This window comes from Anastrepha obliqua, chromosome 4 (genome assembly GCF_027943255.1).
Source record: "Anastrepha obliqua isolate idAnaObli1 chromosome 4, idAnaObli1_1.0, whole genome shotgun sequence".
NCBI classification, from domain to species: Eukaryota; Metazoa; Arthropoda; class Insecta; order Diptera; family Tephritidae; genus Anastrepha; species Anastrepha obliqua.
The window spans coordinates 103,484,645-103,510,538 of NC_072895.1; the positions used below are offsets into that span (position 1 = coordinate 103,484,645).

The 25,894-nt window shown below is 35.6% G+C and overlaps 2 protein-coding genes across 3 annotated transcripts; both read right to left on the reverse strand.

Moving 5' to 3' along the window:
* Positions 1 to 653: 653 nt before the first annotated feature.
* On the reverse strand, positions 654 to 25,894 carry LOC129246030 (sodium-dependent nutrient amino acid transporter 1). 2 transcript variants are annotated; one of them, XM_054884534.1, is made up of 11 exons: positions 25,727 to 25,894; positions 10,755 to 10,909; positions 10,404 to 10,692; positions 7,629 to 7,857; positions 7,435 to 7,550; positions 7,220 to 7,374; positions 7,051 to 7,154; positions 1,645 to 1,874; positions 1,325 to 1,561; positions 972 to 1,243; positions 654 to 898 (listed from the first exon to the last, which is right to left on the reverse strand). In XM_054884534.1, exons 2-11 carry the CDS (start codon positions 10,854 to 10,856, stop codon positions 752 to 754), a joined length of 1,881 nt encoding a protein of 626 aa, XP_054740509.1. In that variant the 5' UTR covers positions 10,857 to 10,909; positions 25,727 to 25,894; the 3' UTR covers positions 654 to 751. The 2 variants fall into 2 exon arrangements, with proteins under 2 accessions (XP_054740509.1, XP_054740508.1); XM_054884533.1 differs by having other exon boundaries at positions 10,404 to 10,704.
* Positions 18,905 to 20,176, reverse strand: LOC129244310 (jerky protein homolog-like). Its single transcript, XM_054881928.1, has one exon. The coding sequence runs from the start codon at positions 20,174 to 20,176 to the stop codon at positions 18,905 to 18,907; it is 1,272 nt and encodes a 423-aa protein (XP_054737903.1).

Consider the following 25,894-nt stretch of genomic DNA (forward strand, 5'->3'; position numbering starts at 1 on the left):
AAATCGTCAGCCAGGATAGACCAGAGCAATGGCGATACTAAGTAAGTTAATGAAATAATTTTGAAAAGCTCTCCAAATTCAATAAGAAGTGTTGGTTTGAGTTAAAAAAGTGCAAATAACTTGAGAATTTTAGTATGTCAAAACACTTTCTTGACAAACTGTAAAAAGTTTTGAGTTAAAAGAGTGCAAATAACTTGAGAATCTTAGTATGTCAAATCACTTTCTTGACAAACTGTAAAAAGGTGATAACAATACACACAAAAAAAATTAAAATGCTTGCCTAATTTTTATCGTTAGAAGCAAAATCAAATCCATATCAATTAAAAAAATGTAGCAATAATATTGCCGCCTATCCAGTAATCTGCTTGCCACCACTGTACCGTACCGCCTATCTAAATTAAGTCAGTCACATGCGATTTCTAAACAAACGGTAAATGCACTTTTCCTACTTCCGCGCAACTCTGCATTGTAACCAACGTCAAGCAAACCGATTAATGGTGATATCAAATAAATAGCGTATCAAATAAGTCAAATCTACTACTTAGTATGTATTTAGTAGTAATCAAGTACTTTCTTTTATTAGCTATAGAACCATAAAAAAGTGAATTAACAAAACCATTACCTAAAAACTACGATTGAAAAATAAATTTTAAGCAAAATAAAAGTTGTATTTGTTTGTTGTTTTTTTTTTTTATATTTACAAAAAGGTAAGCACCGGCTCTTTAAGTACTGCAATAATCTTCGATTGAAATCAACCGAAAATGTTGTCATAAAATCGTAATGCCCAGCCGTCCTCTGCGTTGTTTGGGGAGTTCTTCATAAATAAAATATACTTCTCGAATTTCTCCGTTGATGCTGGACCCCAGTTGCACTTTGGTTTTATAGCTTGATTGAATTTCTGGCGACGAAATTTAATGAAATAATTGTTGATTAATATTCATACACTTTTGAGGTGATTAACAAACACTCACCTCCTTAAAAGTAGCGCCAGGCTGCTTGTACACGGTATATAAAGCCCAGAACGGTAGCTGACCCACGCCAATAAACCATATTAACCAGGCAATACTGCATATATAATCGGGATACTCGACACCCTTATATTGCAGCGGCTTATAGTTGATTAACGTATAGATGAGCACGAGAAACATGAGTCCGGGCGTGCATATCGCCCAGCAAATGCGCCAATAGAGGCCCGTCTTGATGTTGCACATAAACTCAATGTCCTTGCAGAAGCGTTTGACGCCTGCCGGCAATGAAATGAAATAACATAGAAGTACATACATATATGCCTACTAGAAAGCATACTACCACGCATCATACATACCGTAAATCCATGAAATAGTGAAAATCTCACCAATGGCCAAAAAGAGTGCTATAAATGAACAACCAAAGAAGTCTATCAAGTTAAGTAGAAATTGTCCACCCGGTGTCGTATAAATTAGGCCACAAAGAAAGCTGAAGATTGCGAAACCGATTGTTATCACCCATTGTGGTATGTGGGCGAAACGATCCTTGAATACTGCTATGACACACGAAGACATGCCGATATTGCTGCCAACACCTTGCAGAAACAAGCGCTCAGTTACTCTCAATTCTTTGTAATTCTCTAATTTTCTATCTATAAGAGTTCTGTGCTCTACTTACCCAATACGAAAAGCATAAAGAAAAAGAGTATTGCGAATAATTGCGGTAAATATTTGAATTTAGCAATCGCCTCTGGATATGAGATGAAGGCCAAGCCAGCGCCACCCTTAACCACTTTCGAAATATCTGTGGTATCCGTTTCCAGCGCGAGATTGCCAAGTATACCGAAGATAACACAGCCGGCGAGTATCGAAGTGCACGAATCTATGGTGGTGATGATCAAGACGTCTCTGTGTGAAGAGATATATTGGATGTGATTTAGGGGGTTTCAGTTGAATGGTAAAGATTCAAAAATGACGTTTTAATGATACATACGAGCATATGGGGAATTTGAGATTTTCGATGATTGAGACGAACGTGACGAGAACATTGGGCTTGCGATCAGAAGAAGGCTTGAGTCTAATTTTTTAGCTCTTAACCTGTTAAGTGATTATGTCGTATATATGCGTCAATTTCAAAATTCATTTTTTAGTTAATGTCGTATATGTGCGTCATGCCGAAAAAGGAAATTGCATTTGCTATGAAATTTAAAGTTAAGCAAAAAACGAAAATTTCCCTGTTATTTTGACATTATAAAGTAAGCATGAACACTGAATTTCCTGATAATCGTTATCATAATCGTTCAGCCAACGCGCACGGTGAATCCAATATTTGGCTGAAAACCGGGTTTGCATCGACAGTCTTCGTTTGAAATTAATTCAGTACACTGTCAGGTTGATACCTTCACAGCTTTCAAGCTACATAGAAAGTAATGGCGCAAACTTTTTTTAATTAATAAAAACTAAAAAATTTTGAGTGATGGAAATCTTTATTTTAATCTTTACACCCCTTCGCTTGTATGTTTGTATACTGCAGCTGTGAGCTACACAAGTGTCAAATATAATTGACGTATCAGGTCAGTCCATAAGTTCGTGCGTAGTTTACCCATAATTTCACTTTTGTACGATTTTTGCATACAAAAAATTATTCGCGGGATATAACGGAACTATTTATATTTTCTTTGATATATTGTGCATTAATAAATACTTTAAACATCTTTTTTATTAATTTTAAAACCACCTTTAAAAAACGCACGAACTTATGGACTGACCTGATACAACGTCATTTGCAAAAATTATAAATCTTTTGATATGGTGATTTGGTGCCGAAAAATTTCGAAAAATAAAATTCACCTTTTTTGCACTGTTGAATAGCATACCGCTTAATCCTAAGGTTAGTTTTCTCATCTAATCAATAAAGTGAACTTTACTAATGGAACCGAGAAACTATTTCTAACATTAAAGTGCCCTTTAACTGCGTTTGTTATTTCAACTGCATAAGAAAAATTGTATAAATTTGAAATGTTAAACCGCAAAAGTAATAAACGCTACAAAATACGAGGTGTATTCAAAAAGTAAGGTGGCTTTTCAAATTCCGCGAGCTATCCACATTCGATTTTCTAATTTTTTAGTTTTGTTGTGGCTGTGCACGTGTACCGAAAATATGATTAGAGGTGTTTTGGCGATTCTCCATTTTCGAAAAAACAAAATTGATCAAAAAAATCGAATCACCGGTTTGGCTCCTTGCGACTTTTTCTTGTTGTTAAAACGGAAAATACGTATGAAAAGGTTGAGATCAAGTTCGCATGGTTGGAAGAGCTCAGGTTATGGCAAAGTACTTTCTCATCAGAGGAGTCTCGAGGATTGGATTGGAGAAAACTGTACCACAGGCATACTCTATTTGAGAGGGTTCATTTTGAAGAGGACAAAAAATCACCTTACTTTTCGAACACACCTAGTGTTTGTGTACATTTTTTGTTGGAGCGAGGTTCCGATAATTTTTAAAGTAAAATGATAAAAGTTTTTAAAAGTAAAAGTTTTTAAAAGTAAAACTTTCTGTAGGTTTGAAAGTTATCATTTTCATAAAAATCTTGCAACTGATTTGTAGGAATTCGGAAAATGATTTTTACAGGTGAACCAAAGGCGCTCCGGAATTCTACAAGAATATAATTTTTCAACACTCAAATCGATTCTGCAATTATCAACAAGTTGAACGAAAAATGGGCATTTCGTGCGCTTGTAATTTATACACAGTCCAGAGCTCCCCGGAGGTAAGAATCCCCAAATAAGTAATATATTAGCCGTAGTATGCTTACAATCTTCAGTATACTTAAAATGCTAATGTTAAACATTGCGTGCGCTTACTAACGTTTAACGGGAGCCTGAGTGTGTCCCATAGTGGACAACCGCTTCAACCTAACCTAAACTAAGCTTTAACGAGATCGACAGTCAACTAAAATTCATACGGTTTTCGGCCATACGGAAGTAGGTATAGTGATTGAGACAGATTTTGTGTCTTTCTTAACGTCCCAGGCAGTGCATCAACAGCTAAGCGGCAGCAAAAGCAATCTCAGCACCCTCAAGCTGTCGAGCTCAAATAGTGAAATTCATTTTGAAGGTTTACTGCTCAATACATACTTGTAAGCACTAACTGCTCGGAGAGTAAAAAATTGGATTAATATTTCAATAAACTTTTTCTATTTTTACCAATCTCTGTCCTAATATAAAAACTTGCTCATGGCTCTACTTCCCTATTACAAAATACGAAGTTGTTAAGCTTCAAGACTCAATTCAGTCGACTAAGTAAGTGGTGCTAAACCAGTAATAAGCGGGGTCGGATCCGGGACTTAACCATACATCATAATATAATATTATAACAACGCTTTCTAGAAGCACACACTCGCGTTGCCAGTATACTTCGAAGTCGAGGCACTATACAATAGACCGGAGTGAAATACGTAAATTTTTTCAAATCATATCGTAATAGCAGGGAAAAGTTGCTACATATCAATACAAATTCAGGAAAAAAAAAAGAAATTTCAAATCGGTTAATATCTTCCGTTCGCGCATTGCATTTAAAATTTCTGTCTTGAGTATATAAGTAGAATAAATTATTCCCCTCTTAGCGCGCCCACTGACCACACTATCTTAAAGAAGTTTTGTACAGCTCTTGGCCTGCCCTTTTTGGACGACTCAGAACTCACCGCGTGAAGGTTACTGTACGACGAGTTCCACCCACTCCCTTCCCAACCAACCAACCAAAGATGAAAAATTATTTATTCGGGAGTGGCAAAGTCTGCTTTAGTGTCAAATTGAGGCATAACTGTACGAGAAGTGAGTGCTGCTCTTATAAACCCATCACGTCTCTCGTTCCCATACACTTTTGAGGACGCTTGAGTTACTAGTTTTACGCAACTCTCCACAGCTTGCGTATGGCATGGAATATTTGTTAAATCTATGGTTAATTTAGGTTTTTCTTTATCAGAAATTAATTGCAAGATGTCTTCAGAAGATGCCTCATAGGTAATTCCTTAAAATGGAGGAGACAGATAGCCCATTGTACTGGTCTTTTTAAACGCGTTTCAATGAATTTTATTGCACCATTCTTCCACCCAGTATTTGTTGACGTACCATCACATCCAATCACTACAACATTAGATTTATTTATACCATTTTCTTCAAAATAATTTACAATGCTGTATGCTGTGTCCTTTCCACTTTTTGAAGTAGGTACTAAATGACAAAGGTACTTTGAGCCTGGTTCTGCTATTACTGAAATGTGTCTTCTTTTTTTATAGATTGATAACGTTTGTTTCCTTTTTCAACTAAAACTAAAGTGTCATCCATCCTGCCATCAAAATACACACACATCGGATCGTTTAATTGCTCTATTGCATTCCCCGATTCGATAAGTTTTAGTCTACATTTTTCTTTTTCTCTTCTCATTTTGCTTCGATCAACAACAAAAGAAGTATCTTTGTCCGTTATAAGACCAACGTCTTTAAATGCACTAGACACAATAGCTGCTGCTGCTCTATCAGATACTCCAAAACGATCACTTGTTAAGGCCGTTGCTGGAAGTGATAAGCGCATCTGTGCATTTTTGGAACTTGCTGACTGAGAGGAAATAGAGCGTGGGGTCTGAAAATCGGGATCATTCTTATCATTGTCAACTTCAGGAGTTATCTCTGTTTCAGAATCAATACTACTACAAGAAGGTCCAGGTAAGTTGGTCTGACTTAAGTGACGAGCTTTTCTCTGCAATTTTAATGTAAGCTTTTGAGTTTCTTTGGTATCTACTGTCCCAATCTTTCCTTGTCCGAGATATCTTTGAGCATATAGAAATTTGATTTCTAATGGCGGTATCTTTCTATCTTTAGGGCATGTGCAGTTGATAGTTACCGGCCTGGGACAAATACACTTGTCAAATTTTCTTTGACAAAAGCAATTGAGTGTCATCTCGCACTTGCAGGACGAAATGTCAAATAATGTACTTGAAGATTGTTCAATAAAATCATTGTACTTCTTTTGTTTCTCAGGTGTGTCTTTGTCCCTTGAATAAGATTTACGAAGAGTGTAGTATCGATCATGTAGATGTTTAATCTTTTGTACAACTCTTGTGTGGGAAACTATTGGAATCGAAGCCTTGGAATAAAGGGACTCAGTCTGATGAGCTACAGTATCTGCTACAACTGTGAAGCTTAACTTCTGACCAGAACTGGCAGCAGAAGATTCTACTGACATTTTGTACCTCACTTCTTGCCAACATTGTATAATGTCGGTATTAGTGGGAAGGACCGATGACAGCAGTGGTTTAGGTGCACCAAAAAATGGGCAGTGTATGTCCTTACGAGTAAGAGACATGAATAAAATGTTTCAAGAGATTTAATCTTAAGTAATTGTGTAAACTATGTAATTCAAAAGAACATCGAATAGATTTTTTTTTGACCAAACAGCGCTGTTCGACAAGAGTGAAAGCAGAACTGGTAATGACCAGAGAGTACTAGCTCTTCCGTGCACTTCGTTTATCGGTATGCCAGAATCAAAAGCAAAATGAAAAGAAAGACGATGGAATACAAGTAACCAAGTGGAAGACGATCTAAAGCACAGACGTGTTGTAGTAGCCGTAAGCCGCTTTCACGCAAGCCTCATTTGGCATAGGCTTCCTTAGTAGATTTGGTGTAAAATTGGTAAAAGTTAATCGCTCAGAACCACAGAAATGGATAGATTAGTAAATTAAAAATCTACTACTCAATGCTGAAAGTGCTATGTATAAAAAGGGAGCTCGATCTTTAATCATTTACAACTTCTACAAGTTTTCGTAAATCAGCTAGATTTGGGATAAAATTTGTAAATTTTAAATGCAATGCGCGAACGGAAGATATTAACCGATTTGAAATTTCTTTTTTTTCCTAAATTTGTATTGATATGTAGCAACTTTTCCCTGCTATTACGATATGATTTGAAAAAATTTACGTATTTCACTCCGGTCTACTATACAAGTGCAAACCAATTAGAACATTTTTATTCTTCCCAATGATTAGATAAATATTTTAAACGACACGAAGTTTTAACGGAAGTTACTCACTTATGAACCCGCTTGTGAAAGTTATTATACGAGGCATACATAATCAGGGTTCCAAAGCAAATCGCCAACGAGAAGAACATCTGTGTGATAGCGGCATACCAAACCTGCAGCGAAGAGCATTGAAAAAAATAAGCTAAAAATATAGATCACAGTATCTGTCAATACCTACTTCGGGGTTAAGCAACTGATCCCATTGTGGTTTCAGGAAGTAAACTATGCCATTCCAAGCGCCAGGTAAAGTTAAAGCGCGTCCAAGTAAAATAAAAAGTATCACATAAGGAAATAAAGCTAGAAAATACGCAGCTTTGCCAGAACTTTGAATGCCTTGAAGGAAAGTAAGACTAAATAAATTACTCCAAATATTTGAGCACTTGTAGAACTTACCTTTAATCAGCGTAATCGCAATCATTACCCACACGAGGAATAAATAGATGACTAGATCCAAATTCGGTGCGCCAATACCATCCTCAATATTGTCTTTCTCGCGCAACACCACTTTGCTAATTGTGCGTAGAAATATGTGCATATATTTAAGTATGTAAGTCATTCAGTGAATCTAAAGTGGATTTCTTACTCACGTAAAAAACAGCTCTGCCGAGGAGATCAACTTTTCGTGAGTGACATTGGCAGTGAAGCTTGAGTTGTAGGTAGTAATTGAAACACAATTGGCGCCCCATTCAGGCTGACATGTCGCCCAGGGTAGTATTTCCGCAAAGGAAGCAAGTAAGTATTTGATTGTAAGCGCCATAATGGCGGCGTAATAAGTGGTCGCAACCGCTGTAGCATAAACTTGGCCATAAGCGATGCCTACGGGTTGAAAAAGAGAGGATTGAAGTTGAAGACCCGGTATTTTAACAAGAGGAGAGTTTTTAGTAGGCTATTTCCACCAAGAGCTTAACTAAGTTTCGGATATCTAGATATGCATGACAAGTATTCGACCGTAACTGGAAATCAATTTGTGTAGCTGATACTTTTTGATAATTTGATTATTATTTGACGCTCGCCTACGCCAAAAAGTTGCAAGACAAAAAAGAAACCGAGAGCCAAATTTCTGCTTGACAAATTTCTGCAAGTGATAAAAACAGCTGATCAAAAGCAGCTGACTACAATTTATGCAAATCAAAAAAATGTAATTTGGCATTGAAAGAAGTAAATTAATAATTTATAAAAATATTAAACAATTTAGATATGGAAGAAGTAAGTATGTGTAACTTAGGCTCTACAAAAAATGCCTGGAGAAGATGCATTACAGATTATTACAGAATTTTTCTTATTTCACTTTTAATTTTCAATGTAAACAAAACATCAGCTGATTGTGAAACTTGCGAGTATTTACTGGTTTTCTGTTCGTTTTGAATATTTTCAATAATTTTCTCGTTGAGAGAGATCAGATAGCAATAGTCCAAGGCGAATCTATGAAAGGTGGTAGAAGTAGGCCAGCTGATTTGTTTTTTTATTTCGCCGCGTATATTCGGATGTCAGACAAAATTGAGGTACGAAACGTATTACTTATTCTAATGAATTTAAATTCAAAAGTTATTATGCACATTTTAAATTAATTTTAACACGAGAAATAAATAGATTTTTTTTCTATTTTGCCTTCACAAATAAATCATTTCTTCGTTTTCACCTTTGACGTGACATTCTAATAAACAAAATGTTGTTGTTAACCTAGTGCCACCACCTTTAATGAATGCGCCTTTCGATAGCCAGAATTTTCCCTGCTGGAAAAGTAACTTGGAGTGAACTCAAACAGCTGATCTTTGCTTACATCCGAGATTTGAGCCGTCTGCTCCGAATAGTCAATGCGTGCATTTATGCGTAAAGGGGAATTCTCAACAAGTTTCATGTTTTTGATTTGCTTTTAGAGCATTGAAAGAATTTTTGTTTATGGGTACTGATGTCTTAAAAATGGCATAGCTATTTTGGGTATTTAAGTGCGAAATTTAGCTGCAATTAATGCTCGATGGAAACAGTCTATTAGTATTGGAGACTTTCTCCAAAATTTTTGAAATGCTAGACGCATTTAACAGAAAAATTTGAGTTCAAATAAACGAGATTTCATTTGTTCGGTGTATACAAATAAAGGGTCTTTCAAAAGAAACGCCTAGTCGTACCTAAGCAGTGAATAATTCCTAGATGGTACCTTTGTAATATCATCTTTGAAATTTTTCAAGTAGACAGATGTACAATTTTACACGACAAAATAACGTGCTAAAATTATTGAGATTTATTATGAAGCTGGCCGATCTTTAAAAACAACATACCGCAAAATTCGTCATTTTTTTATGGAAATAATCACCCACATGAATCGACAATTCAACGGTTGGTGAAAAAATTTCAAGAAACTGGGACTGTCGAGGATAGAAAATGAACTGACAGACCAGTCACCGTGTTTTTTAAAAGTAAAGTCTCTGTGAATAAGTCAACAACTATCCCAGAGCTGAAATACAAGACTCGGATCGGAATGGCTGAATAAAATGATAATCGAAGTCGTGAGCGACTTATTGAATTCTCGTATGACATCCTGCTCATTTAAATGATATCATTTTTCATATATTATACATACATACAGGTGGGCCATATAGCGTTTGCTTTTTGAACCACATATTTTTTTGAGAATGGTAACACAAATGACATGTCAAATGTGTTCATAATTTATTTAAAGGTTTGAAATTTACGAAATGGGACGCTATACGCTTGAACAAAATTGGGAAATATTGAAAACCTATTTCCAAAGTCGTGAGTCTTCTTCTTCTTTTCTGATGAAGCTCATTTTCACATCGGTGGCTACGTCAATAAGCAAAATTGTCGGATTTGGGGCTCAGGAAATTTACACGTTACTGTAGAGAAGCAAATGCATCCACAACGAGTTACTGTTTGGTGCGGTTTTTGGTCTGGCGGCATCATCGGGCCATTTTTTTTCGAAAATGAGCGAGGAGCCGCAGTTACAGTCAATGGCGAGCGTTACCGTGACATGCTCAACGAGTTGTTTCCAAAAATTGAAGAGGATGACATGGACGACATTTGGTTTCATCAGGACGGTGCAACTTGTCACACTGCCCAAGTTACACTCGAACTTTTGGCTACCGTTTTTGAATTCCGATATCAATTGGCCGCCTCGGAGCTGTGATTTAAGCCCGTTGGACTATTTTTTGTGAGGAGCCGTTAAGGACAAATGCTATGCGAACCATCCAGAGACGATTGATGCTTTAAAACACGAAATCGAAGTTGCCATTCTTATAGAGTTTGGTGGAAAGCATATTTTCGACTCCATAAAAGACACATAATTGCGCTTTAGTGAACTGAAAAATTAAATAAAAAATGTACCAATTTTTCAAATTCTTACCCACCTTTCATAATGGGCGCCATATCGAATACTTTCACTGCACCACCGCTCGCAAATTGTCCGATCAACACCTCCATATAGTAAATCGGGCGGCCGATAAGTAACAGCACAATCACGTAGGGTATAAGGAAGGCACCACCACCATTCTCCAGCGCTATGAAGGGAAAACGCCACACATTGCCCAGACCCACAGAGAGAGCAATACACGAAAAGAGAAATTCTATCTCACGACTCCATTTTTCGCGTTCACCGCCACTGTCTGCCGCATCGTTCGTTGTGCAGGTGATGACGATCTGCGAAGTGGACTTTAAGATTGTATTAAAATGTGTTTTAATAGAAATTAATTTCTTCTTACCGCTTCCTCATTTTTCCCCTGCTCATAGTTGATATGTAAACCATCTATGTTTAGAGGATCTGCCTCGTGCGGTGCACATTTATGGAATTGTGCCTTGGGCATACTGACATTGAATTCTAAAGATCAAATTGTGAACCACGTGCAACTGATGAAAACTGATAAAAGAGGTAAGTATAAGTGCATTAGTATTTTCAAGGCCTAATGATAGTGAGATTTTAAACGCTGTATCACTCTAACATAGATTATTCTGATGCTGATCTTAACAAAAAAAAAAAAAAAAATTGCCGCACTTCACTAATTAAGTCCACTTGAAGGTAATGAATATGCCAGCTGCAAAAAAAAAATACTAATGCATATTCATACAATGTGCATACAAATTTACAGGGTGGTTTTTTAAGAGCTTGAGAACTTTAAATGATAATACAAAACAGAAATATTGTTGCAGTGAATTTTTCGTTTTATTATAATCTGGTAGATAATTTCATGGCATTTATTTTTTGAATTTGATATCCGGCATATGTCCGCCGTGGATACGAGTTACATAGCCCATTCCATCAGTCCAATTTTTGACTATTTTTTCCAATAAATTTGGCCGTATGTCGTCAAATGGTGGCTTGCATATTGTAATAAATTGATTGTTAAGCTGCAAGTTACGCCATCGTCGAAGGAACCAAATTTTCGGAAACAAAAATTCAGTCAGTATGGTTTGGTAGCGCTCGCCATTCACTTCCTCATTTGAAATAAATCAGAACCGATGACGCTGCCAGTGCTTTATGAACTTCGCGAACAAATTTATTTTATTATTTTATTTTTTCAAAGTGAATTTCCACAATTTGGAAGTGTTCTTTTGGCGTTAAACGATTCAGGATGACTTGCCAAACCGTACTGAACAGAAATGCCAACTCAGTTTGCCACTCTCAGCTATCAAACCATAGTTATCGATGTCTATAGTTCTCATGCAGCTAAAAAAACACCCGATACAATTAAATGTTTAAGAAACTGCGTACACATGAGCGTACATCCGTCTAGAATTTTGATACCTATCAAATACCGGCATCAGTGAATTACGTTGTAGTTATATACTTAGTAGATGAATAAGAACGGAATGCGCGCATTCTTTGTAATCCTACTCGGCGTTTGAAGTCGGCGCCAAATTTTTTTTATTTTATTTTATTTTTTTTTTCGTTTTTTTTTTTTTGTTTTGTTTTATTTTTCCCAACAAACTAGAGTCCATACTGCATAGTATTAGGCGTGTAGCAACATATAGTAAAAATGAAAGTGGTAAGTGTAGTGAAAGGTGTCTCATTATTTTCGCTTTCTAAAAGTAGAATTTAAAAAATAAATATTTTAAAAACATTATTTCTCAAAAATTACTTGTTTTGTAAGTTGTAATTTTTTATTTTGTCTTTCCTTCATTGTTTTCTCTCTCATTCACTTATAAATTTCCGTTTCTGAGCTTCAATTAGAAGAAAACGCATTAAATGCAAATATAAAAAAAAACATATGTAAACTTTGATAACAAAAATAATAAAGATAATAATAAAAAAATTAAATAAATAAAGTCCGCACACGCCTGATATTTAAATATTTAATATTATTTCTCTCTATTTAATGCATAACATATTTATATATTTCTTTTAATGCATTATTAAATAAAATGTTTAAGAAATTTATAAATCTAAGTAATTTCCAGCGGCCGCCGTGACCGAATGGGTTGGTGCGTGACTACCATTCGGAATTCAGAGAGTGAACGTCGGTTCGAATCTCGGTGAAAGATCAAAAAATTAAGAAAAACATTTTTCTGATAGCGGTCGCCCCTCGGCAGGCAATGGCAAACCTCCGAGTGTATTTCTGAAATGAAAAAGCTCCTCATAAAAATATCTGCCGTTCGGAGTTGGCTTGAAACTGTAGGTCACCCCAATTGTGGAACAACATCAAGACGCACATCACAAATAGGAGAAGGATCTCGGCCAAACACCCCAGAAGAGTGTACGCGCCAATTATATGTAAATGTATAAGACGACCTTTACAGCACTTAATTGGACGGAATCTCTCAAGCTTTCATCAGATGTGAGCTATTTTGGAGTGATAATTGACTTTAATTCCATTGGAAGTATTGAAAATCGAGTAAAGAGGACAAGTATAGCTTTCTACTCCTACAAACCTACTTATATGTTCGGCAAAAAATGGGGACTCAAACCACTGGTCGTGTTTTGGATGTATAACGTAGTGGTTCTGTTAATTTTAACGTATGGACGGTTTGATGGGAAGCTCTTCGGAAGGCCTATAATATCACCAAACTGGGGAGGGTGTAAAGGACTGCATGTATTGGCTTCACCGAAAAATGTAGAATTTGCCGCGGTGCTGCCCCAAATGTCGTTTTGCACTTACTTCCCTTCGACTATTATGTTATTTCCATCGTTGCTCAAAGTGCAATCAGGTTAAAGAAAGTTGGACTCTCCAGGGACATGGTAGCATTTTTAGGCAGTTAATAGAGTTATATAAACTTCGGACCGATCTCTCTTTCACAAACTGGGATTTGAGGGTCGTGCCAGGGCAATCTTTCCAAGTAGGCTGGATTGGAATGAGGGAAAAATCTGCAGCGAAGCTGGCATCGTTGTCTTCACTGATGGCTCCAAGATAGAATCTGGAGTCGAAGCAGGGCTTTTCTCTAAATCAGCGAATTTATCTATTTCCTTAAAATTGCCGAACGCTGTTAATGTTTCTCAGGTAAAAGTGTTTGCGATCCTGCAGGCATGCAAAATGCTTAGGGAAGCATGGGGTGTGAGCGAGGGAGCATTTTTCCGGTAGTAAAGAAGCGATCAAGGCCTAACGAGAGGCGATCAAATCACTTGGGTGTGCAGGTAATATTTCTCTGATCTGGGTTCCAGGGCATAAAAACATAGAGCGAAATAAACTTGTTGATGAGCTTGCCTGGAAGTGGATTAAATTGGTTTTAAAGGCCTCCTAGCCGGTAGTCGGTATCCCCCTGACTGTTGTTAAAGGAAAATTGCACAATTTATTTCTCAGGAAAGCGCTTAAAAAAGATGGAGCTCCATTTCTTCATGTGCTATTTCGAACACCCTTTGGCCCCACTAGAATAGAAGGAGGATTTAGAAAGCAATGGAGACTCCACGCCATTCAATTTCCAAACTCGTAGGTGTGTTTACCAGTCATTAGACGATCGGAACATACGCGGAAAAGCTGGGGTTACCATTTAACCCCCATTGCAGAAGCTGTGAGGACCCTTCAGAGAAGGAGACTGTTGAGCACTTTCTCTGTAAATGTCCGGGTTTGACAGCTAGACAATTAACGTCACTGGAAGTTCCTTTCTTCGACAGCCTGGGGCAGTGCGTCAACCTCGATTCCATCAATATTCTCTATTATATCAACAGCTCTGGCTGACGTTAAATATCTGCTTGTTGGAGCTCTCATAATGGTATCAAAATGGCGTTTTAGTGTTACTTGGGCAGTGCCAGAGTGATACTCCAACCATTTCACCTACCTACCTTTAACTGAAAGTACATACTAGATTTTTCAAAGAGTGCGGCTTTCGAATTTGTTCAGACCTTACTTCATTTCCATGGTTTGCAAATTGGTTGCTTCACAGGATACCTTTCACGCTTGACGCTTCTTTGAATAAACGTACCAATACAAATAATTGTAGAGATTTATAGTAAATATATCATCGATAAGCCGAAAAGACAAACAATCGTTTTGTTACATTGACTTTTATTTATAAAAAATATATTCAGCATCAGAAATGAAATCTATTTAGACACCCCCCATAATTTCCATGGCTCTTTGAAGTTCGGTCAGCAGCGATGCTGTGCTACAGTGTTGATTACAGTGATGATTAAAAGTGAAGCGTACTTTTTACTGAGAATAGACGATTGCGTGGTTGCTGAACGTCCCACATATTCGAAGGTAAGGCCTTTTTGCTCAAGTTCAATGGTCTACTTAAAACAAATATTCTGTCTATAATATATTTTATAATCATCGTGCGACACGGTTTTTATGTATGTATTCTCCAATTAAAAGACCAACACATAAATATATCGCACTTATTAAAAATAATCAATAAATGTATATGAATTAAACAACTCATTGCACGGGGCAAAATTCTTCAGCATATGTTGGTTCGAAGCATGAAGAAGAGGTGAATAGTCGCTCTCTGACGTTTATGCAAAACTGGCTCTCGCAGCAGAAAACTGCCTTCAACTTGCACTTTTATCAGTGGTTTGTACATACAAACATACGAGTATGGATGTATAAAAGTAGCCGTTGTGGCTGATAGTGCTTATGCGCGGCATAGCGACTATTGTTCTGAGGTAGGTGTGTTCGAATCCCATTTCGAATATGAGCCACGAGTAGCGATTGGCTCTCGATAGGCAATGCCAAAGTTGTGAATGCATTTTCTGGCGCTTAAGGAATATTTTTTTGGCCTCATCCTGCCAAGTTTATATGTGCCAAATTTATTGCATTTTTATTTATTGATAACGGAATTTTTTATATATACAAAAGTTATCGAAAAATACGCTCCTTGTGAACTTTGAATAAACCAAATTGAACAAGTAAAGACTACAGTTGAAGAGGACTCACAGCGTGACATTATCGGCGTTTTGCGGAATTATTTTGTAAGTCTTTTACAAACAATCTGTTAGATTCTCATTCACTGTTTTTGTATGTATTTCAGGTACATACATACCAGGCGCGTCTATTAAATAACGAGATGAGAAGTGTTTTAGGGCCGCTACTCTTTGTGTTATTCATAAACAACATTGCTTTCCATTTGCTTTTTTTCTGTTATATGCTGACGACTTAGAAATATTTTCAGCTATAAATAACACAACTGACGTATGCCGGCTTCAAGCAGATATGGACACATTTTTATGTGGTGTCAAAAATCTCAACTTTCTTTAAATGTCGAAAAATGCTGTCATGCCACTTTTTCCAAAATCCCTATGCATATCTAATTTTAATGAATATCTAATATTGTACTTCAAACTGTTAATATTGGGTGGATCGGAAAGTAATTGCGCTGTTTTGTGGATATATCGAGCTTCGAGTGAAGTTGAATTCGATAAATTTAACCTCTCACCGATCTCACGTGTTGTTATTTGCCGGTTTGCTTCAACTAATGCCTTTATCGCGCCTTTATCACCTTCAACCGGCCTTCCAGAACATGGTGCATCTTCGACATCAAAATTGCCGGATCGAAATTTTGCAAACCGGATCGAGTTTTAGGCACTGGCGTATTATCAACACATTTTCTCCATACACATCGGTTAATTTCTTTCTGGCTTGAACAACATTTTTACTTTTTCTATAGTAAAAAATAAAATATAACGAAAATGCTGCTTATTGCTCTCCATATTTAAAAGGGCACCGAACAAAAACTACTACGTAAAATCAATTGAAGTTATTCCCACACAAGCCTTGCTATATCAGCTATCAAAACATATAATGACAATGCGACTTAAGTGTGAAGTTAGCTGTAAAAAAATACAATTACATCTTCTGTCGGGAAAAAAAGAAACTACTTTTTGAACTACCCAATAGAATTTAAAGACTTTGTCGTAATTTTGACAGTCGTTTTTCATTTAAAAGCCACATTAATTTCATCTCATCTAACTTATATTCTTCTTCTTCTATCTTAGGCTTTATACGACAGAATGCTCAAATTTTACGGACCCTTATACCCTAAAATTGCTGTTTACTGTATTCGTGTGCTCTGATTTGGGATATGCGTAGGAAAAGGTGTATCTGGAATTTATACTAGGATCAGTAAAATTGTCTGAACCTATTCCATCTTAGACATCGCGTTTGCTCTTGATCAACTTGAAGATCGTTTCTTGCTCTCTCGTTTGTTTTCAATGTCATTGAAAGCAACATTGGTTGCCCCTTTCTGCTTCAATGTATTAATTTTTTTATACCACCAAGAATTCTTTGTAATGGTCTTCCTTTCTATCTAAATAAGTTGAATACAAATTATGCAGGCAATGCTGCTATTGAACGTACACTTCGTGACTTTAATGAGATCTCGAATTCTAACTTTACAGATTTCTCATTTTCTAAGAAGGAATTTTGTGTACTATCTTTAATTAGTTAGAGGTAAAGTTGTAGTTACGGCGGCCACCTTAGCCGAATGGCTTGGTGCTTAACTACCGTTTGAAAGTGTTCAGATTCGAATCTCCCTGCATGAAACACCAAAATGATAGAAAAAGTTTTTTTCTAATAGCGGTCGCCCCTCGGCAGACAATGGCAAACCTCCGAGTGTATAGTATAAAAAATATAGGAGGAGGAGCTCGGGCAAACACTGACAAAGTGTGTAAGACCCAATTATGTAAGAGTAAATTTGTAATTGAATGATGTATATATTTTCATTATTTTTTAGTTTTATTAGTCAATCTGAACCTCATCATGTTGGTCTCCTTGCCGCGGGGATGAGGCTTAAGTGGTGGTTTGACCCCCATATCATGGGGACCAACCCAACACGAACTAAGAGGGAAGCTTCATGTGAGGATTGGCTAGCCATCCATCAGCTTTATGGTAAAATTGGTGGCCATCCAATCACCATATGAAGATCACCGTACTGACGAAGATCCCCTGTCAATCCTAAACTCCCATCATTCCATCATTTCCTCTCCTTGACCCCCCCCTAACCCAAGGTGTCATGCGACCCCTGCCTATTGGGTGGTTTGCAGTCAGGGAGTTTTCTTTCCGACTGTATTTCTACGGAGCTACCTCGATACCGGGTCACCTCGGGGTATAACCATGACCTTGCCGTGGTATGGGACGCTGCCACGGTCGACCATTATGTTTCCCCTTCCTTTTAATAAGATCACCATGTCTGCCACGGTGGACGGTGATCGTACGAAACATATGGAGTCCTTCAAACCAAAAATCTCTATGGACAAGCAGTCCTTAAATGCAAAGGAAGCTATAGCTTCCACCCCCAAATCTGGATCAAACCAGATGTTTTCTAGTACGGCGGAAGCTGGGATACTCAAGCCTAGTGGAGGTGTCAGTACATCCAAGCCCTTCACGGCTAGCCCATTTCATACGGCGGAAGCTGGCGCTGAGGACAAACCTGGCAACAGCAGAAGTGGCGGTACTTACAACAAACCTCTGGCAAAGAAGTCATCTTCCTGTACCACCAATACAGGGACTAGCCCTGGTAAAGGTGGTAAAACTGAGTCTGAAACGACTGATACCTCCGCAGTAGCAGAGCCTGCACGGCATGGCTACAAGGAGAGACGTGCTGCCTTCAGGCTACTGGAGCGCCTAAAAACGATTCCAGAGCTACTGCAATATTGCACGCTGTCCAACACGCTACAAAAAATACAGGAAAATACATAATTTGTACGGATAGCAAGTCCTGCTTTCACGCCATCAATCAATGCAATAACACCAATCAAGAGCGACATATATCGCCTAGTTAACCAAAAAAGACGCACCAAGCTGGCTCTCGACTGGATAGATTACAACCATCATTACGCCAGAATCAACCCAACCCGGACCAAACCTCACTACCCTTCATCCATACCAACAAACATGATCACACCTTTTATACGGCTCCGAATCGCACAATACTCACACATGCTCATCTCCTAGAAAGGGGCCGGACCAACCAATGACCCTTCTGTAATGCCCCAACAAGCGCTCTCCATCTAATTGCTTTCTGCCCAGGACTCGATACCAAAAGACAACAGAATTTCGCTGGAACTGACCCCACCACACTTCTTATGAATCCATTCGAAAAAAACATAAGAACAATGTATGGATTCCTAAAAGACGCCGACCTACTCCGAAGGATTTAAAACCGTTCATACTACTTCCCGGACAGCTGATAGCCTCTGATGCTAGTGCTGCATGACAACCCAGTTTATATAATAGTTATTAACATTGTACAGTTGTACCTCGATTAACCGGGTTGCTCGGGACCGGGCTCAGCACGGATAATCGAAAACACGGTTGAAAGAGGTTTTTTGAAATATTCAAAAATTTTATTATTTTTATTTATTTTTAAAAAGAACATGTAAATTTGCATCTATTAACATACTTATGAATACAGATACATATCTTATTACTGTTTTTATAATATACTTTCATATACATACATATAATATAGGTACATAAATGCATATTTATATTAATTTAAAATATTCGTTTAAAGTTGTTTGTCTTTTAGAATTCATTTGTTCCTTAAGTAAATGACTTTGTATGCGATACACTTGTATTTTGTCTGGTTCTGAAATACCTGTACCAGTATAGTTTTCTAAGAACTTTAACAAAACACTACTAGCCTCTATTGCTTGAGCTAATGTGGGGGTTTCTACCGTATTACCTCCATCTGATTCCTCTGAATTTGACTCAAGCTCATATTCTTCTGTTTGATTGACCATGTTAACGATTTCATCATCAGATACAATAGCAAACGGTGCGACATCAATATCGCACTCCATCCACTTTGAGATAGCATCAGCTGTAAAACCAGGTGGTATTAATACATCTGATTGTATCTCAATACTAAAAGTTGAATCATTTTCATCATCTTGAGATAGTAAGTTATTCCAAACTTTATTTAAAACACGTGGGGTTACAGAATCCCACGAAGTCGCTGCTGTCCATAAAGCTGACTTAATGTTCAAAGATTTAACAAATTCGTGTCGACTATTAGAATCCACAAGTTTTTGCACGATAAATTTACGGTACTGGCATTTGAAACTCCGAATGGCTCCTTGATCCATAGGCTGAATCAAAGATGTACAATTCGGTGGTAGATATTTTACTGTAACATTATCAGATATCATTGTATTTACATCCGGGTGTGCTGGACAGTTGTCTAATAGCAAAAGAACTTTGCAATTCTTTTCGAGACCAATGCGTTGTAAATGTTCTCTTACCTCTGGTACAAAATTGTTGTTAAACCACTCCAGAAATAGCTCTTGTGTTACCCAAGCTCTCTTATTAGACTTATAAACTACAGGAATGTATTTAACATTTTTTAAACATCTTGGATTAGCACTTTTTCCTATTATCATCAATTTACACTTGTGAGTCCCAGCTGCATTTGCACAAAGTAAAGCTGTGATTCTTTCCTTGGACTCTTTGTACCCCTCAATAGAACATTCATCACCACTCGCCAACGAATTTTGGGGCAAACACTTCCAAAATAGACCGGTTTCGTCTGCATTATAAATTTGTTCAGTTGTAAGTTGTTCATTTTTAATGTATTCGTTTAAGTCTTCCACAAACATCGTTGCAGACACATAATCAGCACACTCCTTTTCTCCTGTGGATTTCAGCCTACGAATTCCATGCCGATTTTTGAATTTTTCCAGCCAACCAGATGAATACTTACACTCGGAATTTATGTTTAATTTACCATGAAAATATTTTGCCTTCTCAGTAATCATTTCGCCTAGAAATTGCAGGAAATTTTCAGTTTATGTGGATGTCTGGATTTGAGTAATATTACCTGTAATGGGACATCCCTTAAATCTTTCTTGTCGAAACCATTCATATGTTGCAAAATCAACCTTTGGATTTTCGGATTTTTTCAGAGTATGTCTATTTTTTAAACCGTGAATTGAATCACTTTCCGATTCATATTTCAAAATTTTTTCTTTGTTTTTTATTAAGTCTCGTACAGTTTGTTTGCCAACACCATATTTTTCAGATAAAAAATGAACGGGTGGGTTCTTGCGATATTCGTTAATCAGTTCTATTTTCTCTTTAATTGAAAGAACTTTTCTTGCTCTTTTTGTCAGTTTACTTATTGATGGAGCCATTTTCACAAAAGCACCTGTTAAGAGATCAAATTTCACTTACAGACTGAATGAAAGTGAAATTTGATACAAATTTATTACATAAAAACAAAAAATGGGAATCCCCGAATTTTATTTCTTTGCACTTACAGAATGAATGAAAATGAAATTTGATACAAACTTATTACATAAACAAAAAATGGGAATCCCCGAATTTTATTTCTTTGCACATTCACTTAAATTGAAAAAAGTTATTATACGCCGCACGGATAATAGAGGTAAAGCACGGTTAATAGAGATATAAAATCAAACACACAGCATGCCGGTTAACAGATGTACCCGGTTAGTAGAGGCCCGGTTAACCGAGGTACAACTGTATAAGCTTAATTAAAATATAAAAAAATTAAAAAAAAAATATTTACACATAACTTGGTTTGTGTGTCTCTGTGTTTCGCACATCTGCGTTATCAGTTAATATACAATTTTTAATTGAATAATAAACCAAAGCTAAAAACCAACAAATGCAAATAGTTCATTTATCTATAATTAACATTATTCAACATTGCTTTTAAGTTAGTTTAATAAAAATTACATTTTTTCTACGTTTATTTTGTAAATGATTTCGAAATGTACTGTTTGGCAACACTGTGTGGTAGGATAGCATTCAGCTGACACGGTTCTACGGGAATTTTCCAAAATCTTACGATAAAATCTACGATACTACGGAACGGAAGGGTGCTGAGAAATCATTTACATGGGGCTCTCATTAGTTTCATCGTATCAGCTGACACGGGCCTTCGTTTACGTTGGTGACTGTGCACCATTAGTTATTTTGTTGCTACGGAAATATTCCAAGTGTAGCAATAGGGCAATGACCGTTAGAACTGCAAGACGTTGGCAAACAATAATTGTACTGGCACGCTGAATGTTCTTGAAAATTATGCATGCCAATCGTTTTGTGAATTTTCGCCATCACTCTTTGAATTGACATTCGGCGTATACTCAAAGAACATTTAAAGGCAAGAAGCTGCAGTTCCGCAGTTATATTGAGACCAACGAACTTCGTTTGCATATTTCGAAAAAAAAGCGATCTACATTTTACGTAAATGAAAAATTAAATTAAATTAAATGAATTAATCGTTTAATTGCTAGTGATTACACACTAATAATACTTATGAATAACTACTATTGCACGCTTATGAATAAAGGAGATTTGCATTTCACATCATGTAAATATTATCTTAATCTTTACCTTAAGGAATGTTTTAGGGCACTATGAACTTAGTTCAATTTATTGCGAAATAAAATTTACTACTCGTTTCTTTGTTCTTATCAAGTTGTTTAATAGGCGGCATCTCGTTAGAGGCCTTTAAATTTTCTTCAATTAGTGAGACTAATATTAGGCTTTCTGGCACTAAGTGATCATATAAAATATAAAAGAAATTCAAATTGTTAGTACTATTATTTATTTACTAATTGCAATATTATAACGCCTCTTTAAATTGTAGAAGAAGCGTTAATAAAAACAAAAAAACAAATCGTCAATATTATCAAGACTTTATTCATAAAAAGCAAGCTTTAGCTAAGACTCAAAGTTGCTTATTGGCATGCATGAAAATTATTGAACTGGCTAGCGGTTATAAGCGGCAAAGTGATATCCGAAATCGAGTTAGAATTCACATGGACAAATGTTTGAAAGCAAGTACTCCTAAATTAACTCGGTAATAAGTAAGAGTTTTTTCGGCAGTAAGAGAGGTGTTAACTCTTAAGAAGTTACAAATTTTTTTAACTAGCTTTAATAGTTTCAAAATGAAATACTCAAAATAATTATTTCCTTTTCTATTTTTTTTAATTTGAACTTTTTCTAAGAAACGCTTCTTTTTTAACACACTTTTATTAGGACGGGTTGTATGTATGTATGTAACGGAATCTTTGAGCTTAATTTTCACTGGCTTCTAAAAATCTGATCGACTTGAAATTTTGCACACCTATCAAGGACCGATGACAATGCAATAATTTGATAAGTTTTCCATTATCCTTACTAGGATTGCTAGGATTAATATTTTCTTTTTTTTTTACTGTGGGCAAAAAGTAAGGTGAATTTGGTTGTAAAATGAAAAATCTTTATTTATTCTTGTAAATCAGTTTCTCAGGCTCCCTCCACGAAATAAGTTCTTCATCCCGATTACTTCCTTATCACGGCCGATAACTGCATAGCTTTAGACTCACAGTCGATAAGAAAGGAATTAAATATAACACGAATATATCGAATCATTTATTCACTGACTGCAATGATAACAATAATTTTCATTCATAATAACTAATTGTTTAAAAGCGTGGGATGCATTTTGCTTCACTTTCATAACCCTCTGTATACAGGTAGTTGCCAAGAGAATAATTTAATATTTACTATATCAAGCTTCCCACGCTTTTAACTCGAATTTGAATTACTCTATTTGTATCTTAATTTTTGTTATAATTCTGTTCTGAGGTAGTTGACTATGACTGATCCTTCGATTTGTTATTACTTCATTATAGGTCCCTTTGTCATTAAAATTTATTTTCTACTTTTTAGTTCGATTAGCAATAAAAGCGTGTTTTTTAGTTTTTTTAAACTATTTTTTATTTTAATTAAGGGGGCCCGGTGGTCTAGAAATTTCAAAAACTCAATTTGTTTTCGATATTTCGGAAGTATAGTATCTTAAGAATATACTGTGAAATTTGTACCCCGAAATTCCCAATGTTACAGCTTCTACAGCCCATTAACAAGGTAGAGAGCGGTCCACGCGCCCCTGTACGTCAAACTTTAAACTCATTTATCTCGAAACGACTTTTTTCGGCCTGGTGTTGTCAAAAACAAAAAAAAATAATAATAATGCAGCCGAATTGTCTGAAATTTTAATATTTTGTTCACAACATCAATGGCTATCGCTCGTACTAGAATCATGTTATTATTTTACTTATTTCGTATTTTTTTTATTAAAAAACTAAAAAAAAAACGATTTTTAGAGTGTCAAATTCAAAATCGCGCCAATTTGTAATTTTTTGTCATACTGATCAATATTGTTTTTGGTTCTTTTGGTTTAGTTAAATAGAAGAGCCAAAATGGACAACACCATCCAGGTCCAATTGTTCGGGAGGGTCCACTTTTTAGCGTCATTTTTAAAACTAAAAAAAAAAAAAATTTTTAATAATAATACAAAACTTAAAAAAATTAAAAAAAAAATTTATTTAAGCGTCATTGTTTAATAATAATACAAAACTTAAAAAAATTAAAACAAAAAATTTGTTTAAGCGTTATTTTTAAAACTAAAAAAAAAAAATTATTAAACAAATTTTGTTTTCATTTTTAAAACTAAAACAAAAAAATTATTATTAAACAAATTTTTTTTATATTATAATAAAAAAATTATTAAACAATTTTTTTTTTCATTTTTAAAACTAAAAACAAAAATTGTTTAATAATTTTTTTTTTTTGAGTTTTAAAAATGACGCTTAAACAAATTTTTTTTTTTAATTTTTTTAAGTTTTGTATGTAAAAGAAGTTAATAAAAAGGCTAACAAATTTAAATATCGTTTTTAATTTTTTTTAATTGTAAAAATCCAATGTACTCTATATAGTACTCTATGCATATTCAATCAAAAGGCGCTACTTAATCGGTCAAGGCAAAACGTCTTTATGTTAGTTGCTTTGATCTAGATCGAAATGCTCAAAGATTTTACATACCTCATTTCGACTATTGCAGAAGCTGTAAGAATGAGGACAAGGAAGATTCTGTCAGACAAGTTCTCTGTTACTGTCCTGCGAGGCGTGCCAATAGGTTTAGCTACTTTGGCTCATCGTTCTTGAATTATACTGATCACCTTAGAGATATAAGTGTCAACCAGATGGGTTTGCTTTTAAAACAAAATGGCTCAACGGGGAATAGCAGATAAACTGCTACTGTGGTATCACATTAGATCGGCAACGGCCTAACTAAGTTGGGTTAAGGACCGACTGCCACTTCTACCTACCTACCAACCTGCCATGGATAATCATTCGAAAAATGGAAACAAAATTTCCAGTAATTTTTAGTTTCTTTATAAAAATTTTAAACTTTTTTTAAAGTGACTATTTCCTTGCTAAAAATTCAACTTACGACTAGCATATATTTTTAATTAAAAATCCAACACTTAGTGCACCTTTTGTTTTTTGTTTTTTTTGCTAAAATCGTAATACTAAAAACATCCTAAGAATGTTTAATGGTTAAAAAAATATTAAATTTTTATTTTGAATTTTTCTTTGAACACGCGCAAAAAATAACACATATGTACATATATCAAAAAAGACCTAGGTAAATATTTCTCTGGCTATCAACATAAATAGAAATCGCATAGAACCGCAAAGAGAAATTCCTAAAATATCTCAACTTTTCCTGTGGCCTCGTAAAATTGTAATTCCCTCCATTTTATGGAAAAATATCAGGGTGTACAGTACAAAGAGGAGGAGGAAGAGCGCGAAAAAACACACAATTATTATACATGTATACAAGGTGGCGCAAAATTAATCATCCATTTTTTTAATAACTTGTTTAGTAAATAAAAAAAATAGTTTTGAGTGTTGGAAACCATTATTTTGTCCTTTATGCGCTCCATCCGTCTATTTGTATACTGCAGCTGTCTACTTTACAGGTGTCAAATATGATTGACGCACAACGCAATTTGTAAGAATTATAAATCTTTCGACAGGGTGATTAATTTTGTGCCACTTATATGTGTATATAAATAATGGCTTAGTCCTTAATTTTATCCTTTAAAAATAGTAACATTTTTCAAATATTGCTTATTATATAATTTTTTTTATTTAGCTCCTATGGTTTTGTTGAGTGATTTAAAATCTGTGTCGTCTTTTAAAAATTCGGTTTAACTAAGAAAGTAATTTTTTTAATATTCAGTCTAAAAAATGTCCAGCTTTTTATAGCAAAACCACTTTTTTTTGCAGACAGATTAAATTCAGGTAAAGGGTACTTATTTGTATTGTAAAGGGTATTTATTTTTATTGTTATCAAAAATTTATTAAATACTTAAAAGAAATTTACTTATTAAAAAATTATAATTTAATAATTAAAAAAAAATTGGACCAGCTCATTTCAACACTTCCTTACGCATATATATATTTCACAACTGTTATTAAAATATTTATGAACTTTAACTCTTTACTTTGAGTTCGCCGCTAACGCTGCCAACGGAAATTTCAAAGGATTATTTAAACGTCACGCTTTCACTACGAACACATATGTATGTATGTATGTATGTATATTCGTAGATCAGCGGTAGGATTATTTCCGTCTCGTAGATTGCCTAATCGAAATACAACCGCGCGCCGTC

Excerpts from the sequence above, each read along its gene's own strand:
- LOC129246030 (XM_054884533.1), bottom strand. The coding sequence starts at position 10,856 with ATGCCCAAGGCACAATTCCATAAATGTGCACCGCACGAGGCAGATCCT. Across the intron at positions 7,858-10,403 it reads TATGGCGCCCATTATGAAAG|GCATCGCTTATGGCCAAGTT; the intron begins GTGGGTAAGAAT and ends TTCAACCCGTAG. Across the intron at positions 899-971 it reads CTGGCGCTACTTTTAAGGAG|AAATTCAATCAAGCTATAAA; the intron begins GTGAGTGTTTGT and ends TTTCGTCGCCAG.
- LOC129244310 (XM_054881928.1), bottom strand. The coding sequence starts at position 20,176 with ATGATTACTGAGAAGGCAAAATATTTTCATGGTAAATTAAACATAAAT.